The 22,806-nt window shown below is 41.1% G+C and overlaps 1 protein-coding gene across 9 annotated transcripts in view; it reads left to right on the top strand.

Moving 5' to 3' along the window:
- Nucleotides 1-22,806, top strand: part of LOC105497780 (engulfment and cell motility 1) — a 574,187-nt gene that overhangs the window by 216,196 nt on the left and 335,185 nt on the right. For 6 of the 9 annotated variants that reach the window (XM_011769131.3, XM_011769141.3, XM_011769133.3 and 3 more), the window contains 6 exons: nucleotides 2,358-2,509; nucleotides 4,701-4,779; nucleotides 9,636-9,680; nucleotides 10,695-10,745; nucleotides 13,918-14,040; nucleotides 15,849-15,980. In XM_011769131.3, coding sequence (XP_011767433.1) covers nucleotides 2,358-2,509; nucleotides 4,701-4,779; nucleotides 9,636-9,680; nucleotides 10,695-10,745; nucleotides 13,918-14,040; nucleotides 15,849-15,980 — 582 coding nt within the window. The remainder of the gene's footprint in view (nucleotides 1-2,357; nucleotides 2,510-4,700; nucleotides 4,780-9,635; nucleotides 9,681-10,694; nucleotides 10,746-13,917; nucleotides 14,041-15,848; nucleotides 15,981-22,806) is intronic. The other 3 variants (XM_011769137.3, XM_011769139.3, XM_011769140.3) reach the window with 1 other exon arrangement.

The following is a 22,806-nucleotide window of genomic DNA, read 5'->3' as shown; positions in this document are numbered from 1 at the left end:
AAGAAAACACGGAGAGTTCTGATTGAATATTTCAAGAAAGGAAATACTGTAAAAAGGATATTTATGGAAGTAGGGGAATAATTCAGGGGGTAAATTTCCATTTGATGGAAAACTTGAACATAAAAGAACATGCAGAAGACTGTGTTTTAGTAACCCAGCAATGAGTTAGACCACTGGGCCAGTGTTATGTATATACTATGTATCAAAACGGAGACATGTCAGATGTATCCCAGAGATGTAAAATAGGGAGCTGGAAATATGAATCACTAATGATTATGGATTCTTAGAAAAGAGTGATAATTGGGAAGAGAGGAGTACGAAGACAATGAGGTTGATATTCCCTCCATTTAATTTTTTGCTTTTTTGAAATATCCAAATGGTGGCATCCTTTTGGATGCCAAGAATAGGCCCTCAGTGTACTTCATGATAAATGCCTTTTTATCTGTCCATAGAAGACTGTAAGGTCCTTGAAATTTGTTTGTTCTTTTCATCTTTGTATTTCCAGCTCTGTGGGACAGGGCAAGCCTATTGTATAGCACACAAGCAATGCATGTTACTGAAATGGATCAATTATTGATGAGTAAATATTGGCTGAATGAAAAGAGTGCATGAAGATGGAGGTGGAGGGTGCTTGACAATATCAGCAACAGCTTCTCAGGCAGAAGCCTCCATGCAGCCTTAAGGCACATCCAAATTTAATAAATAGAGACAAGCAGGGGAGCCGGGAATGAGGAGAAAATTAGTTGCAAGAAAATCTGAAGTATTGTCAATGAATTTCTTTATGAGTTCTTCAGTTTCCTAATACCAGTGCCAAGAATTATGCCGAGAGCATGAAAAATGGTTTGGTGGGGTAAGGGAGGAGTCAGAGAATTTATTCTCTGTTTAGAAGATGTCTAAATTAAGCATTAAACCCTAAACACAGTGTAATAGTAATTGGATTTTTGTCAGAGAAAGATGGCCCTAGGGAAAGAAGGGTGGCCTTAGTATGATAGATTTGGTGGATTGGAGCAGACTGTGAGGAGTAAGTCAAGGGCTTGCCAAGGATAGTAAACATGTTGGAGAAGTTTATTAGCCATGAAAAGAGCTGAAGCAGTCTTTTGAGAACCTTAAAATTTCCATACTCTTCCTGAAGTTTGTATTTTAAAATAATAGCTTTTCAGAATGTAAAATCATAATGTCACCGCACTTCTTCACATTATTCATTTTCCACCTCTGAGATCCAGATGTAGCTGGGGTAGGCAGAGTGTTGCGATCTGCGTATCCCACCCCTCCTTTCACCTGGACATCAGCGGACTAGGGACAATTCCGATGGTACCTGGGAATTGCCATGGTGCACTGTGCATTTATCATGTGCAAGGATGGAGAGGAGATGAGGCGAGTGGTCTCTGGGGCAGCAGAAAGGGAGAAATTAGTGTTGACGGGGAAACAGCAAGTGTTTACTTCTTGTGGAACCAAGTTATTTAGCTTTTAAGAAAGCAGTCATTATACTGATATAATAATGGCTTTTTATTGTGAGTTGTCAACAGACAGTAATAACTTTTAATGAGGCCTCTAAAATAAGACCTTTATGGTACCCATGTGTTTGGATTACTGTGATCCATTATTCTAACCTCTGTTTTTTATTTTCCTCTTACAATGTGATTTATTATGTTTGGGGATTTAGTGATTAATTCCTTAGAGAATCTAATTTGGAGCTTAAACTAGTATTTTAACTTTTAGTACTGCTCATTTAAATGATTTCCTGTTTGCTAAATTTAGGAGAGATGAAAAGAACTTATTTTAACCATCAGAAATTGGAAGAAAGAGGTAACGAGTTTTTCATTTAAGAGAGTGGCCAGTGACTGAGAAGTTGCCAGTTGAATTGTGTTGACAAGTGAGATTTGTGCGAGTCGCCTAAGAATGCAACAAGAACATAATAAGCATATAAAAGCCATGGATTGTGTGGATGAGGGAGGAGCCTGGGAATGCAAGAGGAATGGCAATTATCATATGTTGAAATTACCGTCCCAGAGAAACACAGGCATCCTTACAATATATGTGTTGAAATTGTCTGCCCCCAAAAGATGAAACTCAGGAGAATAGTCCTGGGAAATACAGAAAGAATAATCTTTGGAAGTATGTCTTTTTGAAAAAATTTGCTTATCAGTGAATTATAGAGATGTGATAAATCATGCTTTGTGATGATATCATGAATCATCCCTGGATTGATGGTTTTCTTGCTATTTGCTGTAATTCCAGGTCATCCTCAGTGCCTGGTGTTTCTTAAATGAGTTCCCGATTTGCTTCATTTGTTCCCTTCTCCACGTCTCTGCTCTACTTACCACGAGCAGTCAATTGTGTCCCACTTGGATTTTCAGATAGCAAGTTTTGTGAACAAGTCAGCCATAGACATCTCGATCCTGCAGCGGTCCTTGGCCATTTTGGAGTCGATGGTGCTCAATAGCCATGACCTCTACCAGAAAGTGGCACAGGAGATCACCATCGGCCAGCTCATTCCACACCTGCAAGGGTAAGCAAGCTGAGATGCTCTGGGGAGGAGAAATGCTTCAGGAAGATGGCCACGGTGATGCACTGGGAAACATTTTGTGTTTTTATCGTTTGGTTAAATGTATAGAAAAAAATCTCAATTTGGCATATAACCAAACCATGTGTCACACTGGAATGGCATGGTTACTTTCCCTTGGCCCCTGTCCCTCACTGAACTCCAGACTGGTTCTTGGCGCTGCCTGTCCCCACACCTGGCCCTTGGTAAGCTCTCAATTTTAATGCATATTGGTAGATATTGGCAGAGTTTTACTTTTAAGAAGGTAAAACAGGATGATTTGTTCTCTTAAGTTCTCTTTCCTAAACCATCTAAGTTAATGTTTTCTGTGATATAATGAGTATTTTCATAGTTAATTAGAAATGTAATGTTATGCCTTTTTGCTAGGAATTTTTAAAGGCAGGCTTCTTTCTTAGTTATGCTCAAGGTGATTCTAGTGAGTTGCTTCTTTTGTATTTTATAAAATAAAGGTTTTTTTTTTTTTTTTTCTAGTGGCTTGAGCTATAAAATGGAAGTAAGATAGCTGCCTCTGCAGCCTGCAGTCTTTGAGGCATTTTTCCCCTTCTTTCCTCCCTTAGGTAACTAGGAAGGTTGTCTCTGATGATACCAATCTGAGGAGGACTCTATTGTACAGTGCTACTTTAGAAATTAAAGTATTTTGGGTTGAAGTGATAATAAACATTGTGAGCTCGCTCACACAGGAAAGGAGGTTATTGGAACAATACTGGGGTACCTTGTAGAATCCAGAAATGACATAAGTAGCTAAGCCTTGAGGAGGAGAGAAACCATAGCTTCCCTGGAGTCCTCAGCAGATGGCCTTTTCTCTAGAATTGTGATTGGCACTACAATGACCCAACTCCCACTAACTCTTGTCCCTGGTCCAGTAGGTCGCAGTTCTCAAGAGGAAACCCGATTGGCCCATTTGGGTTGGTGGTGCAGGGTGGGAATGGTTCTCTGAAATGTTAACTGTTGTGTTTATAATATAAACTACCAAAGTAGATTATATTAGATATTTTTTTTCATTTGGAGGTGGGAAGATGATCAGCATTTAAAATTTAAGTCACAGAAGCTGAGGATTGTGGTGGCCTCAGTGATTGTGACCTCAGAATCATAATTCTTCAAAATGATGAGAATGTAGGTAGCTTCTCTAGAAATAAGACCAGTTTCACATTTCCTTTGAGTGTGAACTGCATTAATTTATATACTGTGTCTTTTCTGGGAATCTCAAAGGCACACATCTTCATCCCAAAGCACATTACCAAAGTGAAGAGTTTATTATTCTCCAAGTACTGTGCTAAGGATTTTATATGCATAATCTCATTTTATCTTCACAGCAATCCCATGAAGTAAGTGTGTCTAACCCCACGTTGTAGATGAGGTAACTGTGCCTTGGGGGATACCCATGAACTTGTCCAAGGTCTCAGCCAGCCTGTGATGAACTGGGCTTTGCACCCTATCCTGGCCTGGTTCTAAGCTCCACTTCTGTCTCGCTGGCCTGATAAGTTATTCCTAAATGTAGCTCATAAGTCACTCTTTGTTTATGCCTTGAGTCCTCCTTATTTACTGTTTACCACATGCCTTACATTAGAGCTTTGTTTCATTTATTATTTCTGGTTGCTTTCCAGTGAAAATGAGATTTATAAACAAACACCCGTTCTTTTTGTTATTTAAATGTTTATATTTGGAAATAGAATTTTAGAATATGTAATAGAGCCACCCAATTAGCCCAAGAATGTAGAGACATCTGAAACTACTCCCTGATATATTTCTTGTATCAGACAGAAAATTACACATATGTACACACACATATACATACATACATACATACATACATACATACAAACAACTATTACTAGTAGTACATCAATTACAACATCCCCTAGGTTTATGCTTTCAATCTGAATAAGAGAGAAGGCTGCCTGTATTTCTGGGCATTCTGCACTGACCAGTGTACTGTGAGCTGGTAATACTAGTTGTTTACCGCCTTGTGATGTTTGAAATGCATTCTCAGTGCTAAATGCATTTGCTAGGCCCTACCTTTGTCTCTCACTTGTTTTTGGGAGAGGAGGCTGATTTTGAGGCTTTTCAGGGTTTGACCCAGGGCTAGTCTCTTCTAACTTTGTGTTCTGATTTTCTGAATTGTTCTGTATCTTTACAGGTCAGATCAAGAAATCCAAACCTATACTATTGCAGTGATTAATGCACTTTTCCTGAAGGCTCCTGATGACAGGAGGCAGGTAAGTTGCATTTGTTTAGTCTAACGGCTATGTCAGGGCTAGGAACTTTGTGTGCGGAGAACGCCCTCTCCTTCCATCTGGGGACTCGTTGGGCCACTCTGCTGTCCTGGCCGCATATGGACTCTCCACAGCAGCTATGTTCTGCTGCACAGCTGGCCCGCTGGGGTCCTTCCCAAATCCAGGGGCAAGTGGGTAGAGACGGTAAACCCTTGACTGATGAGGGATGCTAGGAGTGTTCCAGCAATAGAGCCTTTTCATGAAATAGAATGCAACCTGGAAGACCAGATGTACAAAGGTGAAAACGTTGCTGCTGGGTGGAAGCGGAGTTAGGAGTCCCCGCGACCTTCTGTCGTTTCATGGGATGCTCACTAGGGTGAGGGAAGTGCAGTCCTCGTTTTCTGGATCAGGAAAGGGAGACCCTGAGAGGCGCCACGTTTTTCCCAGGGAGGGAGGCGATGGAAGGTGAGAGGACAGGAGGGATAATATGCAGATGGCTGCTCCTGGTGGAGATAACTGCATTCACATGTCAGAGGGGCTCCTTGCTTGGTGAGATTACTTATTTCTGTGTGTGGATGTGGCAGGGAAAATGGAGCCATCTCTTTCCTCTGTATAAAAAAAAAACCAGGTGCAGTGGCTCACACCTGTAGTCCCGGCCCTTTGGAAAGCCAAGGTAGGCAGATATTTGAGGTCAGGAAGCTGAGACTAGCTTTGTCAATATGGTAAAACCCCATCTCTACTAAATATACAAAAGTTAGCCGGCCTGTTTTACAGCCATGATAGTACACACTGGTAATCCCAGCTACTCGGTAGGCTGAGGCAGGAGAATCACTTGAACCCGGGAGGCAGAGGTTGCAGTGAGCTGACATCACACTACTGCACTCCAGCTTGGGCGACAGAGCGAGACTATCTTTTTTAAAAAAAAAAAGAGGAAGGAACCCCTTAATGTACATAGATGGAACCTCTCCTTTGATGGTGTCCTTTGTCTGTAGATCCTTTATTTCTTCACGAAGGAAAGGAGCATTACAGAGGGGACGTGAAAAAGTGGAATTTTGCCTTGTCTTAGAATGTAGCTCACACCTCAAAATCCATTCATGTTTTTTCAATCAATGTGTCCTGTAATATGTTACCCTGGTCACAGTTTCCTTCCTTAAAAAAAATAGGTGGAAATATGAGCTCTTTTCACCCACTTAGAAACTATGCTGAGGGTCTTGATGGCAGTTGCCAGTGAGTTCATTTAGAAGAAATTAGAAAGCAAACCTGCTACTGAATGCCATGACAAGAATTTTTGGATTTTATTTTACTTTTTCATTGCCAAGGATTTTTAACCTCAGTGACTAAACATGACGGCTTCTGGTTTGTTTTCCATTTAGAATTTCTTACTCATTCCCGGGGGGCTGTGTCTGCACAAGGAGTGGTGTCGATTAATAGTTTCCCGGACGTTTGATTTGGTGTTCGCTGGAACTAGGTGGAGGGGCCTGCCCTCCACAAGCCTGTGGTGGGGGCGCTCTTACCCTGGCTGGATTTTTAGGAGGGGCTTTGCAGATCTGAGGTGAAGTCATGGATAGGGCTGCCTCTGTGATATTTTAGTCTAAATACTGAACTCATAACTCCCAAGCAGCCCGGAAGTTGTCTGGAAGCTCTCACTGTGTATATCCACAAACTTGACGTGGGCATTGGAGGAACTGGGTCCTTCTGCTGGCCAGACCAGGGACTTCTGGCCCAGCCACATGGTAGCTGAGTGTAGCGTGTGGGGTCAGGAAGGCTGCATTCTGATCTCAACTCTTGGAAGTTTCCTTTCCTTTCTCCATCTGTGAAAGAAGAAGATGGATTAGAGGAGATGAAAGTTCATGCCCACTCAAAAGGCCGCTTCACTTGGATCTCTGAATCTAGACATGAATAAAATGCATACGGCATCTTATTTTATACCAAGCACTACTGTTCACTTGTTAAATTGGACTCTCATGACCATGGACAAATAGGGAATTTCAGGACATTGCTGATAATGGTAATATAATGGAATGTCGACATAAGATTAGGTTTGGATTTTGTGAACCAAGTCTTTCTTTGAAAACTATGCAACATAAGACTGACAGGAAACAGTTTAGCTATATATTATTCTAATAAACTACCGCAAAGAGTAATAAACCACCTCAAAGTGTAGTCTAATAACCTTAAACCATTTAAGAAAAGATTCTAACTAAGAACTACTGTATATAATTCAGCAGAAATTTATGAAGTATTATATGACTCAATCAAGCTCTAAAAATAGCTACAACGTATTTAATTGACTTGCCCATGGAAAGGTGATGTGGACTTCATAGACTATAAACTCTTGAAATTAAGAGTGTTATTAATCAAAGTAAAGGGAGTATCATGATTTTTAAATTAAAAAAAAAATCAGTAAGTAGCGAGATAGCTCTAAAAAGGGATTTCAGGTTCATAATGAAGAAAAATTTGTTGGATATTATTTTCTGAAGGTCAGTAGAGGCCTGTGAAGCAGAAGACTGAGCTAACTGGTAATATCACGTAGGTTGCTGTGGATTTATATTAACAGCTGAGCGTGTACACCTTAGTCTGGGCTCTATGTTCTAAGTTTCAGCTGGTCTGAATTTGACGTTGGCATTGCTGGCATATGTTCTGAAAAATTAAAAGTTCTGAATTTTTGGCAAATAGAAAAATTGACCAAAGTCAGCCATCAATGATAATATTATTGAGAGTCTGGCATGTGCCAGGCAGTGCTCAGTATTTTATATTACATTATTTCATTTTATTCTCATATTCAGAGAAAGCCACATTATTTCTGTTTTATAAGTAAGGAAATTGAGACTCAAAGGGAGTAAAGAACTTGACCAGGTTACTGAGCGGGTAAGAATCAGAGTTTGAGTCCCAACCTTATCCCTGCTTTTACCTGCAAAGCATCCCATCCAACACCTGTCAAAGAGATGTCACTCACAGAATTCCCCTGTGTTTGCCAAGTAAACAGCTCCCCGAAGCCTGGATAACACCAAGCCCATTTTCTCACTCCAATTAGATAGAAATGTAATCTAAACATGTATTTACTGGATTTGCAGGAGCACTATTTTTTGTTTTTGTTGGTTTTGTTGGTTTTGTTTTGTTTTACCTGTTTAAAGCCTTAGAACCATTGCTTTTTTTGGGGTGCCTGATTCTACCTCACTCAAATACTTTTTTAAAATTTCATCTTCTTTTTTTGACTTGGGCCAGACACATTCATAGGACTCCATTATCTGGCTTTTCTTGGAATTTGGAATGCTTTTAAACACTTATACCCTATTTCTGCTGTTACTGAAAAAAATGCCCCCATGGTCAGAAGGACCTGTGCTATTTTTTCCTTTGCATCCGTGAAGTAGGCCTTACTGAGAGACGCCTGTGCTGGGACCTAGGGCAAAGCTTCTTCCTCTGGAGAAGGGTTCCAGAGGGTCTAGGGTTCCCCCAGGGGTGGAGGCCTTCCTTTCCCATGCCTCCGGGATGTAGGAGATTCTCTGTTTCCTGGCACAAATGGAGGGAAGGGCTGTGCTAGTTTTGTCGGGGAGGGGGTTGCTGTTAGGTGGCCAAATGCATCCTTTTGTTTACAACTTGCACCATTATTCAGTTCACTATTTCAATGGCAAATACGTTGCTGAGATCCCTTCCAAATTTCTCTACAAATATTTATATACTTTGGATAAGCACTATTTAAAAAACTTGTTAGTTAAAAGATTTGGTAGAAAAATCAGAAAATACTAACTCAAAAGGAAGAAGTTTGAAAGATTCCTGTAATTATATTCCCAGAGGCAAAACCACTGCAATTATTTACAACTCTTGTGACTTTCATGGTGTTACTTCCCTGTTTGTTCTGTGCAAAAATTCTCCTAATACATCATTTTTTTTCCCACCAAATGTGAGCATACTACATGCAGTGTAGTTTTTCTAAACTGCCTTTGAAACTAAACAATATTTTGTGGACATCTTTCCATGTCAGTATACCTGGATTCATATTTGTATCTATCTATATACTTTTACATAATTTTAATGCTATAAAATATTCCCCATGGATTCTCACATTTACTCCAACAATTCCTTACTATTAGACTAAGAAATGGAGGTATGAATATTTCTATTTTCTCTTTGACCAAGCTGCTGTTCCTTAGGAGGATAGTGTAAAATATTTATTTGTTATTTTATCAAGCATTTATTGTCTTCTAGGTGTTAGACATTGTTCTTTGGGCTTGGAATACAAAAAAGAAAAAGTTTCTGCTCATGAGGGACCCACAGCTTATGTAGACAATAAACATTGTAAACAGATAATTACAATGATTTCTTTAGTAGAAATTGGACATGCATTGTCCCTTCTAACTTTAAATTTTATAAACTGATAGGCAAACATAGGAACAGAAATTTTTGTTTCTGTTTTTATTTATGAGCAATAATTTCATGTTTTAAAGGAAAGAAATTAAAACAGCTATAGGATCCTTTGAGGTTTTTACTTGACATCTGGCCTAGAAGAAACAAAAAAACCACCACCAGTGGGCCTTTCTATGAAGACTGGGAAGAAAGCACTGCTTTCTATGCCTAGTGGAAGGGAAGGTTCCTTCTGGGTTACCATTTGACTTGTTTCTCAATGCGTCATTGCTCCTGCTTTCTTGTTTTCAAGAGCGTGGAAGAAGACCTAGTATTGGATTTTGACTTGAGGGCCATCTAGCTTTTTTGTCACCTTACAGTATTTAAGCACTTTTCAATGCAGTGGGTCAGCAGGGGCATTCAAATAAAGTGGTCAACCTCTAACAGAGTCCTCTGAATTTCCATCCCTTCTTCTCTCCTGCTTGCTTTCCTTTCTGTGGTGGCGATGACGCCGTTAGGTTGATGTAGAGAGCAATGTTGACATCCTTGATTGTCCTCTGACTGTAAGTCACCCACGTTCCCTTTGTCAGCGTAAAGTGGGCCCTGCTCTCCCATGCTGCTCCTGTTTACCCCTGCTTGTATGCCCCCCTCAGAAATCTCCCCCACCCCCATGTTCTTGGTTCTCTTTGCTTTCTGCAAATTTGTTTTCACCTTGGTAGAAATCATGGTTCTGTTTTTAAACCATAGCTTAGTTTCTTCTCTACTCAGTAAGAGTAGCAACACCAAAAACACCCCCTACCACAAAACAACAATCAAGTGTCTTCCTGAATATGAGCAGTATTTTTACTTTAAAATGTGTGCTCCAAGACTGTGCTTAATGTTATTTTCCCTTAGTCTTTACTTGTCAATATTTATAAAAGGAGTCTGTGCATCATTCCCTTTAATAAAATCACCCTTGAATCCTCCATGCCACTCAGGAGATGCTAAGGCATGAAACACAACCTGTAGAAATCAGGCCTTGCAGAGCTCAGTGAGTGTAGACTCTAGAGCTTTGCATCACCCAGATATTTGCCCTTCACTTAAACTCCACTCAGATCACTTATGTAGCCTGGTATATGTATTACTCACTCTTGGGTTTTGCACAGATTAAGATGAAATGACTTTTAGAAGAGACTGGAATCTCCTTGCTACAGGCATGTGTTGCCTAATGAAAGCTTTCTGCACATACGTAGTCTAATAAAAGATGATGAGGCTTTCTAATAGAGAACGATTGCTATGTTTGGAGTGCCTGATTTTTATTTAGCACCCACCTTTTTCTGGAAGGAAGAAGTTCCTAAAGAAAAGAATTTTGCAGGTGCCAGATACATTTCCTTTGCTTTTGGACATGGCTTTTACATTCTAAATAGAACAGTCAAAAAAATAATTTGAATACTGCTGCCTGTTTGAGTTCATTATTTCATACGAAATACTGCTGATATACAGTTACGAAGCACACCCCAGGATAAAGTCATTTTTGGCCATGTCGAAATGTAGCTTTCTAACCTAAGCCTTTGTGTGGGCGTGTTTTTCTTTCACAGGAGATGGCGAATATTTTGGCTCAGAAGCAATTGCGTTCCATCATTTTAACAGTGAGTACCTATGTGCTGTGACCTCTTTGTGGGGGAGGAGTGGCCTGGTGCATGTATTAATCTCTTCTTTTGGCTTCAATCTGTGGTTTGTTCTGTGACTTGCTTCTGTGGTGAAGCAGTAGGAACTCTAAAGAAGGAAAAAGTGAGCTTTTGGAGTTGGAATAAATAAAGTCTTTCCCACAGGAATTGCCTCATTGGATCGGAGGGAGGGGTTTCTGGAACTGCCCTGGAGAGAGAGGAAGGGGGAAGGCATTCTGGCAGGAGGGATTGGATAGCTCTCTCAGTGGGGCAGGTTAGGGAAATCAGGCTTAAAAGATTCACCCTGATGAGGTTTTGCTCTTTTAATGAGAAAGCTAGCTGTAAACATATCAGGTACCAAGAGAAGTCCTGAGATGTTGAACATCAGTTTTGGGGCCCCCTGGCAAGAGAGAGGAAGGAAAGATGAAGATGGGAGCCACTCATTCGCTGCAATGCAAAATGACCTTAAACATTGGTGGGAAAAAAAGCCCTAAGGTGTCACCTTGTAAATGTTTAGAAATAAACCAAGTAGCACGATTTCCTGAGGTCTTACCCGCTATTTGACTTACCAGCTACTTGAAAGAAGCAGGTTGATTGATTGCCCTGCTTACAAAAAAGAAAAAAAAAAAAAAAAAAGGAAAAGAAAAGAAAGAAAAAGAAGAATTTCTTTTTGTGTGATTCCAAAGAGCAGTTCAGCAAGCTTACAGTTAAAAACACTTGGTTCTCAAATGCAGGTTTTAGCAGTATTCGGGTATGGTGAGGCCAACAGATCAGGAGGTGGCTGGCATTGAAAAGAAAAGTTTGTTAATTATAGTTCCCCGAAGGAGGGGGCATGCCGTGCCACTGGGGGATTGTGGGGGCAGGGGAAGCTTCTGAGTCGGGAGGCAGGGAAAGCCCAAGGAGATCTGGGTAAGAGCCCTTACTGTGGTTTTTGAGGGAAGGGACAAGTGAGGCCAGGTAAGCTGGCTGAGAAGGTTTGGGATTGGCTAGTTTGAATAATTTCAGTGGGCTGTGGAGTTTATGGGCTGTCTCTGGTTGTCTGGTACCTGGCCCTGGGTGGTTAGGGCAGGGGAATAGTGGTCCTAAGAGTAGGAGCCAGAGCTTGTAGAGGAGTAGGGTGTGGTTGCCAAGGCTCTGGACTGGTTCATTTGCATATGAAAGGAGTCATTTATTAGCTCTAGGAATGGGCTAGATCTGGGAGGGGCAGTCTCTCCAGGGTCAGCAAGGTCCCAGATGTCAAAACACCAAAAACAAGTGGCTTATACACGCACACACACACTATCCCCCCTCCCTCCCCGACCAATGCAAGTAAGCCATCAAAAATTAATGTTGAAAATAAATGTTCTAGATCCCAAAGCCAGTGGTAATGACTGCAATTTGTGACCAAGTTAGTTTGATTTTAAACTTCCTGGCTGTCAAGGATGACACGAAACATATGAGTGTAATTTTCATTGTTTGATAAAAAGAGGTCCCCCAGTTCTTCGGGAAAGATAAAACTTTTCCCTCTGGAACTGAAATCTGAAATGAACCTTGGGAGAGCATCTGAATACATCTAGGTCCAATTGTAGTTTTGGAAGTGCACAAGTATTCATAATTGCTGTCCTTTATATTGGCTCTCAATAAATGTAGAAGCTACAGCATCAATGTGTAGCTCAGTGTCTTCATATTACCTTGATGTGGCACTCAGGGTTAGAATGCCCTGAGAAATGAGTGGTATTAATGACTGTGGCCACCCTGTCTCAAAAATCAACATCTCTTCTTTTATGAGATGTTGATGGCTGAAGTTCGAGGTTGGTACTCTCCTGTAAGAACTTGGAGGCAGTACTTTGGAGTTGCTAAGAAAAGAGATACCCACACACTTTGGATACTAAGTGTGTGCTATGAGTTAACATGCTATTCTGAAGATTGGAGGATAAGGGGTTTGATTTGCTCCTAACCATCCTGTTGTCTAGCTTCCCTGCTTCCCATAATTTTGGTTCGGTGACTTGGTATTCTCTGATTTCTCCCTGTCCTCTTTCTTCTATTCCTCAATCTTCTCTCACCCCCCCTTCTTTAATTGGCTATTTCAGCATGGCACTAACAGCTAGGGTGTGGATTGCAGGTGGATGCCAGGTTGAGAGGCACCCAGGCAGCACTCTAAGGACCTAGACTTCCTCTAGTCCTGGAGGAAGATCATTTTTCTCTACAATGGGGAACTTTGTCATTTACTGAATAGCCACTTAGAAGTTGGTTTGCAGCAGTCTACCCAGGAGCAAGTACAGATTGCCAAGAGAATTGGTCTTCCAGATAGCAAGGCATGACTGGGGCTAACATTTGAAATAACTGATGTGATGGATTGTTTCACCACATTGATCCGTTGTTTGGCATTTTTAATGTACGGCCAGAATCTGTGTTGAAAAGGCTATGTGTTAGTCCCAAATGCTGAATGTTCAGTTGATGGCAGCTGTCCCATTTCTGGGTGGGGGTGAGGGGATTGGGGGTGGACCTATCCAGTCGTCCTGTCCTGCCACTCGTTCTTTGTTCTGTTTTCAGTTCTGTTTCTATGGGGAAGAGTCATTTTATCTTTCATTTAATTGTTAACAGTGAGTAAAGTAATTCACGAGCTTTTGCTGTCTGCTTTTGATGGTAGACATCCTTATGTAGCTCCCACAGTGGATTAAGACTTGATGGGTATTTTGCTTTTGTGTGTTCCTTGTGAAACTTTTCCCTGTTTTGAAGTGGGCTTACCTGTCAGACAGTCCTAGGGTAAGATAATGGCAAGATTGCTTCCTATGGGTATGCACCATGGGTTTTTCTGCTGTATGTGACAGATGCTTCCATTGGAGAAATCCACAGTTGTCTTGGAGACACCCCCATTTCAAGCACATCTTCTCTTGACTTATATGGCTGCCGTCACCAGTCCTTTTCCAGCGCTTTTCCCCTTCCACTCACGCCTGCCTACAGTAGGTTTTTTCCTGGACTCTGACCTGAAGATCAAGAACCTTCCTGGGCTCTGAAATGTAAAGGAAAGCTCTGAAATTCCCTGTGCCCTCGCCTACCTTCTCCATTCCTTGTACCTCCCAATGAAGACTGTGAGAGCCTACTTGAGGGTTAATTCTTGTTGTTTCCTTTTCTTTCTTTTTTAAAAAATTTCATTTGTGAACCATCTCCCTAGCATGTCATCCGAGCCCAGCGGGCCATCAACAATGAGATGGCGCACCAGCTGTATGTTCTGCAAGTGCTCACCTTTAACCTCCTGGAAGACAGGATGATGACCAAAATGGACCCCCAGGACCAGGTGAGTGCTCACTGGACAGCAGTTAAAGCATAGGACGGACAGAAAGTGTCATTAAAAGTCTTTTTTTGAGGTACCCTGCAACTAGGGAGTTTCACAGTTTGAGATGATGTCGTTTTATTATCATCTCAGAACATAGGGGCATGGCTTCAAAATTAGGTGAATCCAGGATCAGAAAATATACCCAAATGCATTCTTCCATTAGGCTCCAAACATGCATGTTCTGCCTTTATTGAATAAGAAAGTTTGATGTCACGTGACCACAGACCTTAGCCCCTGGGCCCAAGTACGTTTAATGGTAGTAGCTTTCGAGTCAAGTTCCCAGACAACGAGGGCCTCTTGGTGACTCTATGTGGCATTGATTCTGCAGGGTTGAGGCAGCAATTTTCATCCTCTAGAGATCAGTGCCAAGAGTAGGGTCCCAGATTAAACCTGATTTCTGGGCCAGCATTTCTGTTGGTTGGCTGTTGGCTGTAGCTCTCTGCTAGGTCTCTTGTTGTGCATGAAAGGTTATATCTCCATTCAGAAGCCTTTGGGGACTTTTGCTGTGTGAGGGTAGAGTGAGAGGAAACAGCTGTGAGCCCTGCCGTAGCACATTTTCAGCTTAAACAGTGCTGCAGCTTTGGAAAGGAAAACACTCATTATTGGCACGTGAGGGCCTGATCTGTTGCAGATGTGAACTGCGTATGTGAAGTGTGTAGCCACCGCGGCACTTCATTCATGGAGCAAGGCCATGCAGTTAAGAATGATGGAGAGGCTTTGAGAGGCAGTGAATGTGCCCCACGTTTTTGGCAAGGTGTGGTCATCCCAGGGAGAGGAGACTGTCATCTTACCACCTCTAGTGACAGAGAGCAATGCATCTTAATATTGAGTGACCCTCTTTGCTTGGAAACCCTTTTAAAAATGTATTTATATGTTTATTTTATAGTGGTGGGATATGTATAACATAAAGTTTACTATTTTAACCATTCTTAAGTGTACAGTTTAGTGGCATTAAGTACATTCACATTGTTATGAAACTATCACCACCATCCATCTCCAGAACTCTTTTCATCTTGCAGAACTGAAACTCTGTACCCATTAAACACTATTTCCCCATTCCCCTGTCCTCTTAGCCCCTGGTAACCACCATTCTACCTTCTGTCTATGAATTTGACTACTCCAGAGACCTCATATAATTGGAATCGGACAATATGCATATTCCTGTGTCTGGTTTATTTCACTCAGCGTAGTATCTTCAAAGCTCATCCATATTGTAGCATCTATTGGGAATGCCATCTTTCAAAGGCTGGATAGTATCCCATTGGATGTCCACGCCACATTTTGTTCATCCATTTGCCCTTGGATGGACACTTGGGTTGTTTGCACCTTTGACCCTTTCTTTCTTTTTTGTCCTGTGTTTATTTCCATGAAGTAACTTAGTGGGGTGAGGCACTTTGGGTACCTCTTACTTTGTTCCCAACTGTACAGTATCCCCAGTTTCTCTAGCTTAGCTTTCTCCAATCACGACCCTTCCATCATATCTGGGCCTCTCAGTTAAGACTGCACTGGACCATCAATATTCGTGCTCCAGATGACTACTTGGCTAAGAGGACCACTGTGGAATACAGCTAGGCCTGACCAGCAGGGAGACTGACAGGGGAAGACCGGTCTGCAAAGCTGTAACTTAGAACATTGGTTCTCTTTTATCTGTTTTTCTTTTGCCTGAATGCAGTGATTCATTTAGACCCCAGGGAAAGAGTATATGTAATGTCACACAATGAAAGCAGCTTTTTCCCCTCCCTTTTCTTTCTACTCCCTGTTTCCTTCAGGCTCAGAGGGACATCATATTTGAACTTCGAAGAATTGCTTTTGATGCCGAGTCTGAACCTAATAACAGCAGTGGCAGCATGGAGAAACGCAAGTCCATGTACACGCGAGATTATAAGAAACTTGGCTTCATTGTAAGTAAGCTATCTCCAGTATGCGCTCTCCCTCCAGCCTCCCCGGGCCTGACCTCAGCCACATAACTGATGTCTCTTCCGAGCGTGTGGTCCTCTTGCGCTTTACAGAATAGTTTCCACATTTCCAGATGTTTAGCTGGTTTAAGCAGGATCACATGAAAATCTCTTCTGGCTTCAGTGAAATGGAATAACTTGCACAAGTGTGACTAATACTGAGTTTGTTTATTCAGTTCTGATTAAGTGTAACCAAGAGTAGTTCGGCCGGGATGCATCTCGACTTCATTAAATCTACTTCACAAGACGCTTAAGATTTGTGTTTGACTTAAATGAATGATGGCAGCTGTGGGATGGATCTTATTATTGGGTTAGTGAGTGGATTACTTACATACATCAATTTTATATCAAAGTCAAATTGAAAGTCTCCTGAAATTTAATCATGATGACATTAACACAATTTATGTTTGCTTAAAAGGCCTCTCTTGCTATGAATTTTAATAGGTTGTCTCCTAGATTTTTTTTTTCAGTTTGCAAATCAGAATACAGCTTGTCCCGAATATAATCCATTGTTTTTATTTCTATTTGCATTATGTTCTTGATTTTATCCCCATGAAGCCTCTGAGTGACCTTAAGCTAATATCAAATTCTGCAGGTGTAAAATTGGATTTCCATTTTAATCCCCATCATAAATGGCATTACTGAGATTTTGGCTTCGGTGATTAGAAATCACCAGGCCTTATTTTATAGTTTCAAATACTCTTTCCTTGGAAAAAAAATATATGTGCTATATGTGTGTGTGTGTGTGTGTGTGTGTGTGTATAGTGTATATGTTTTATATATATGTATGTGCATATACATATCCACAGGCACACCCAAATATACGTATATACACACAATGTATATATCTGTATATATACACACAATGTATATATCTGTATATATACACACCATTAATATTTATATGTAATTTGACAAATGGTATCGTGCTTTATGTGTTATTTGAGAAGCCTTGTCTTTCATGGGAATATTCTTTGAAAATGTTTTCATATTACTTAACATGTACTGTGTTTCATTATTGATTTGTTTTTCATTATTTAGATGTAATGCATTGTATTTAACCAAGGCCTTTTACTAAATGATTCAATGTTTTGAAATTACCATAAGTCTATAATTAATATCTTACAGCCCAGAATGTATGCACACCCATGCTCACATTACTAGGATAAATTTGTGGAACTGTACTTTGTATAAGATGTTTTCAAGGCTCTTGATACTGTCAAATTGCTTTCCAAACACAGAAAGTCATGCCCATTTTAACCAGCAGTGGGTCAGACTGATCATTTCTTTAACTCTCCAGTAGTGTCTCTTAAACTAAAAATGCCTAAAAACCTAAAAAACTAACACTCTTAACAAGTTATTGTTTTTCTAGTGTTAGTTTTAATATGACATTTTAAATAAGAATACTTACTGAATATTCAGCTTTGCAGCTTGCCTTACAGAGGTATTCTGAAATTATTTTTATATCATCATATTTTATATTTCGACCTTGGCATTCCACTTTATCTTTTAGTTGAATAAGTTTTTTAAATTTTTAGCAAAAAGTGTCATGACTGGTGGAGCGGGTGAGTTTCCTGTACTTGTGTGTGTATGACCAAAGGCTCCAGGGTGGCAGTGACCTTGCTGGCAGAGCCACTCTGCCAGAGCGATGGTCCAGGGAAGGTGGATGGGACTCACTTTCTGCCTTGCCCTCAATTCCTTCCAAGTTTTACTTTTATGTGGTAAGCAAGACGTATCGAGGTCACTTGGGAAGCTTTGCGAAATCGCGCAATCTCTCTTACCCTCAAGTCATATCAAAATTACCAGGGAATAATCAGGGCATGTACGTTTGGAAAATACTCTTAATTGATTCCTCTCCTGAAGGAGAGCCTGGTTCTAAGGTGCTCCTGTGACTGCAATTTTATCGTCTTCCTCCTGCCAGTGCCTGGATTTCTTCTGAGCTATGTAGAAAGTCCAAAACCTGAATTCTTTCCATGTGCTGTCCCGGGGATGCATGTGTTTCCATCCCAGTAGTGGTTTTCCTCGGGGGTAGTTGGATCCCAGAATGCACAGTATGGAGGGACTGAGGAGAGAGGGAGGTTGTGGGATGACCACATGGAGGAAATAGGATTACTGTAGAATCTGGGTCCCTGTGAGGGGTATCTGGAATGGGAGTGTGTGCTATGAAGCATCTCGTTTTTATTTTCAGGCCCTGTTCTTACGTGAGGTGACCAGGGTATTCCGTGAGCCAAAATCGGAGTAAATTTTCTCAATGTAGCTCCATCTGTCTAAACATTCTTGTTAATTCCTTGTACAGCTTAGTCTTGGTGTGTCTCTGTCTTAGTTTTCCCTGTCTGGGGAGTGCTCTGCTTCATGAGTACAGAATAATAGTTTTTTAATTTTTTTTATTTTTTATTTTAACAATGTTAATTGGAGGTGGTGTTAAGACCTTTAGCACTTATGAGGACTTGAAAAGTCATCCTAGAAAAAGCAAAGACCCTGCACAGAGAATAATCATAAGAGAGTGTTGGTTTTCTTTATTTTTCCATGGTTCTTTTTTAGTTTTTGATTTTAGTTCTTCCCCTGCAACTTCTCCCAGGTCACAGTCTTGCATCAGAGAGTTGAGAAGTTGGAACGACTATTTAGTAATGATTTTGAATGCTGGAAATGATCCAACTTTTGACAAGCAGATATTTTCACTTTGAGTACCCAGTCAGCCAGAAATAGACGGGCCTCAGTAAACAGAACCGCATGGTCATGGCACCACCTAGAGACAGGCTTGGGAAAACACTGAAAGCTAGCTGATGATACCAGGGTCTGGCTGCAAAATCTCTAGATGCTGTAAGCAGTCCCATGCAGAATGCTCTCTGTACTTCCCAAAGAGGAGTCATCTTGCCTGTTAAACTCCTTACTGAACGTTAAGGATTAATTTGAGGTTGGGATCATCTTTTGGATCCCTCTGAAGAAAAGTTCAGTTCATAAGATGAAGACTGCTATTTCTCATTTTTCTGCTCCCAAGTAGGCAATGCCCAGGAAGCATCCCATGACAAGGTTTTGGAGTTCACTGGGCCTAGATTTAATTTTAGCTTTCCTGCTTTTGAGCCATGGGCCAGTGGTTCAGTCATTTAACCTGTTTGGGCATGGGTTTTCTCAGCTGTGAAACTGGGCAGCATCTTTTCCGTTTTGAGGTTATGGGAGGGCCCCACAGGACTGTCTGCCCACGACTAGCACAGCAGCTGGAACCGAGGTGCACTCAGCCAGTGCTACTTCCCTTTCTTCCTTTTGGAGAGAACACATCTTAGAAATCATCTGCAGTCTTTTAAGTTTTCCAAGTTAAAAGGGGCCATTGCTCCAACAAGGCAAGAAGAACAGTTTATTAAAGGATAATAAACCACAACACCTTTGAGGAGGCAGATGGGCATCACATTCCTTCTCAGCACAACATGCCAGTGGAGCAGATTTTTCTGCTAAAATAATTCTAAAGTCACAATCTAGGTGGCTGAGTGGCTTGTAAGGTTAGTCATAACACAGAAAAGGTGCTTCGTCTTCTTTCTGAGAGCTCGTTTTGCTTTTTGTTTTTTAGGTAGAGTTTTACTCTTGTCAGGTGCCCACCACCACGCCCAGCTAATTTTTTTTTCTTTTTAGTAGAGACGGGTTTCACCATGTTGGTCAGGCTGGTCTCAAACTCCTCACCTCAGGTGATCTGCCCATCTCGGCCTCTCAAAGTGCTGGGATTACAAGCATGATGCACTACTCCAGCCATCTTCTAAGATCTCTGTTACTGATTTCTCTGGTTTCAAAATGGACAAGCCTTTGTAGGTCCCTTGGTGGGAAGAGACAGAGTTGTCTGCGATAATGCGGTTCTTTTTTTCTGAGACAGAGACTCGCTCTGTCACCCAGGCTGGAGTGCAGTGGCACAGTCTCTGCTCTCTGTAACCTCCACCTCCCAGGTTCAAGTGATTCTCCTGCCTCAGCATCCTGAATACCTGGGACTACAGGAGTGTGCCACCATGCCCAGCTAATTTTTGTATTTTTAGTAGAGACGGGGTTTCGCCATGTTGGCCAGGCTGTACTCAAACTTCTGATCTCAGGTGAACCACCCACTTTGGACTCCCAAAGTGCTGGGATTACAGGTGTGAGCCACTGTGCCCCTCCGGGATAATGCTATTCTTAGTGGAACTTCTAAGAAAGGGCACATGGATTCCTGAGAGTAATGGAAGGCAGACCCTCACCTCTAGGATGACTTTATTTTGAGAGCAGGGGAAATGCTATCTACAAACTTGTCCCTCTTGATTGTAGCCACCAAGACCTGTGCACCATGGCTTTCACACTCTGCAAAGTGTTGTGTTCATGGCTAGAGCCCTTTCAGAGTTTGTCTCTGGTTTGATTTCCAATTTGTAGCCTATTTGTGAATTTTTCCTTGTTCAGTCTAGTGGATGAGCGTGAAAAAGGAGATGTCTGTAGTTCATCTTTCTGATCCCTTCTGAATCAAAGCAGATATTAAAATCAGACAAGGCATTTTTTTTTTTTTCCCTAGCTGCTTTGTTTTCCTTTCCTTTGTATTGACTGGGGAGAAAATAAGCTTTTTTTTTTTTTTTTTTTAATTGTTTCTAAACGATATAATGTGTTTTAACATGAAACATTTTACAAAACTTTTTCATAATATTTCAGGATCATCCTGGAGGGAAAAATGACTAAAATGTGAAGGTGGAAGAGGTTATGGGTAACGGTAAAAACATTATTTCAGAATTAAGGTTCATGTTCAAATTTTTAAGAGGATTTTCTACCTTCTTGGGTGATAGAAAGTAATTACCTGTAGTTACACAAGTATAATTATACAAAATTACATATGCAGGGGTTGGTGTCGTCTTAATACAGTTTTTCACCAAATAGAGATGGCAGGGATTAAATGAACTGCATATTTATATTTTTCTTTCTCTATCTCTGTCTCCATCCTAATACTAAGGAAGGAAGCATCTTTGTCTCAATGCTACTAGGTGTCAATAGTCATTGTGAGAGTAACATTGTGATTAAGCTTGGGCTATAGATTTGGGTTGCTGACATTGATTTCTGACTCTTCCACTCACAGGCTGAGTGACTTGGGCAAGGTACTTGACGTTTTCATGTCTCTTTTTTATTCTTTAAAATGAGGGGTAATAATTTTCTCTATCAATACGTGTGTTGTGTAGATTAAATTAGTAGATACTTGTAAGTTGTTCAGAGCAGTTCCTGCTACATAGTCTGTGAATCTAGATGCTATTATTACAATGTTATGATTGCTATTAATATTGGAACGGCACCCAGTGCTCTGACACCATGATGGATTGTGATGGCAGAATGTGAGAGTTGTAGGTTGTCCCAGGAGGGTAATGTGAAATGCGTGGTAAAAGTAACAGTTAAAGGCAAAAGAACACTGGGTGCTTGGGAAACTGCAGGTCATTTATCATGGCCAGCATTTATGTTGCAAACTGAGACAGAAGTAGAGTTGGCTTTAGGAGTAAGGGAAGAGTTATAGAAGAATTTTAAATTCAAAGGGCTTTGTTATATACAATCAGTCCACATTATTCATGGATTCCATATTTGCAAATTTGCCTATTTGCTGAAATTTATTTGTAACGCCCAAATCAATATTCAAAGTGCTTTTTTAGATCATTCTGGGACAAATGCATAGTGGCAAAAAAATTTGAGTTGCCCAACTCAGATGTTCCAGCTGAAGTCGAACAAGACAACAAGCCACCGCCCTGCCTTCCTGTTTCAGCTCTCATGCCTCAAACAGGTGTCCCTTTCCCAGTCTGTCTAGGCCACGGTTTTCTCACTTTTGTGCTTCCTGCTTTCTGATGGTAATTTCAGTTTCACATGGCCCTTAAATGTGGTGCTGAAGTGCCGTTTTAGTGTTTCGAAGTGTAAGAAGGCTGTGATGTGCCACGCAGAAAAAATACAAAAATATACAGGTTTGTTAAGCTTTGTTGAGGCAGTCTAGAACTGTTGGCTGAGCATTCAATGTTAATGAATCAACAATGTATACTAAATAGGGTGTCTTTAAACAGAAACACACATAAAACAAGGTTATATATTCACTGGTTGGCAAAAACGTTATGGTCAAAGGCTCGCAGAAACAATTCTATATTGTTCCTAGGAGCAATGGTTCAGTAGTTATAAGTAAGTAGTTATAAGTAAGTTATACTAGCAGCAATATTCTAGGACACAAATACTGCAAATAAGAAGAGTCTACTATACTGGGAAGTCCCCAGGGAGCTTTTGGGCAGAAGTAAACTATGGAGAGGAGAATCCCAGAGGCCCCCCGTCTGTGATAAGTGGGGAGGAGAAAGTCTGCTCTTAAATGGTAATGAGAGGTGAAGCCAGCTGGGCTTCTGGGTCGGGTGAGAACTCTGTGTCTAGCTACAGGATTGTAAACGCACCAATAAGCACTCTGTGTCTAGTTAAAGGTTTGTAAATGCACCAATCAGCGCTCTGTGTCTAGCTAATTGGGTAGGGGACTTGGAGAACTTTTCTGTCTAGCTAAAGGATTGTAAGTGCAGCAGTCAGCACTCTGTGTCTAGCTAAAGGTTTGTAAATGCACCAATCAGCACTCTGTAAAATGGACCAATCAGCATTCTGTAAAATGGACCAATCTTCTCTCTGTAAAGTGGATCAATCGGCACGATGTGGGTGGGGCCAAATAAAGGAATAAAAGCAGGCCACCTGAGCCAGAAGTGGCAACCAGCTCGGGTCCCCTTCCATGCTATGGAAACTTTGTTCTTTCGCTCTTGGCAATAAATCTTACTGCTGCTCA

This window comes from Macaca nemestrina, chromosome 4 (assembly GCF_043159975.1).
Source record: "Macaca nemestrina isolate mMacNem1 chromosome 4, mMacNem.hap1, whole genome shotgun sequence".
NCBI classification, from domain to species: Eukaryota; Metazoa; Chordata; class Mammalia; order Primates; family Cercopithecidae; genus Macaca; species Macaca nemestrina.
The sequence above is the reverse complement of the archived record's forward strand: the minus strand, read 5'-3'. Positions and strand labels throughout refer to the sequence as shown.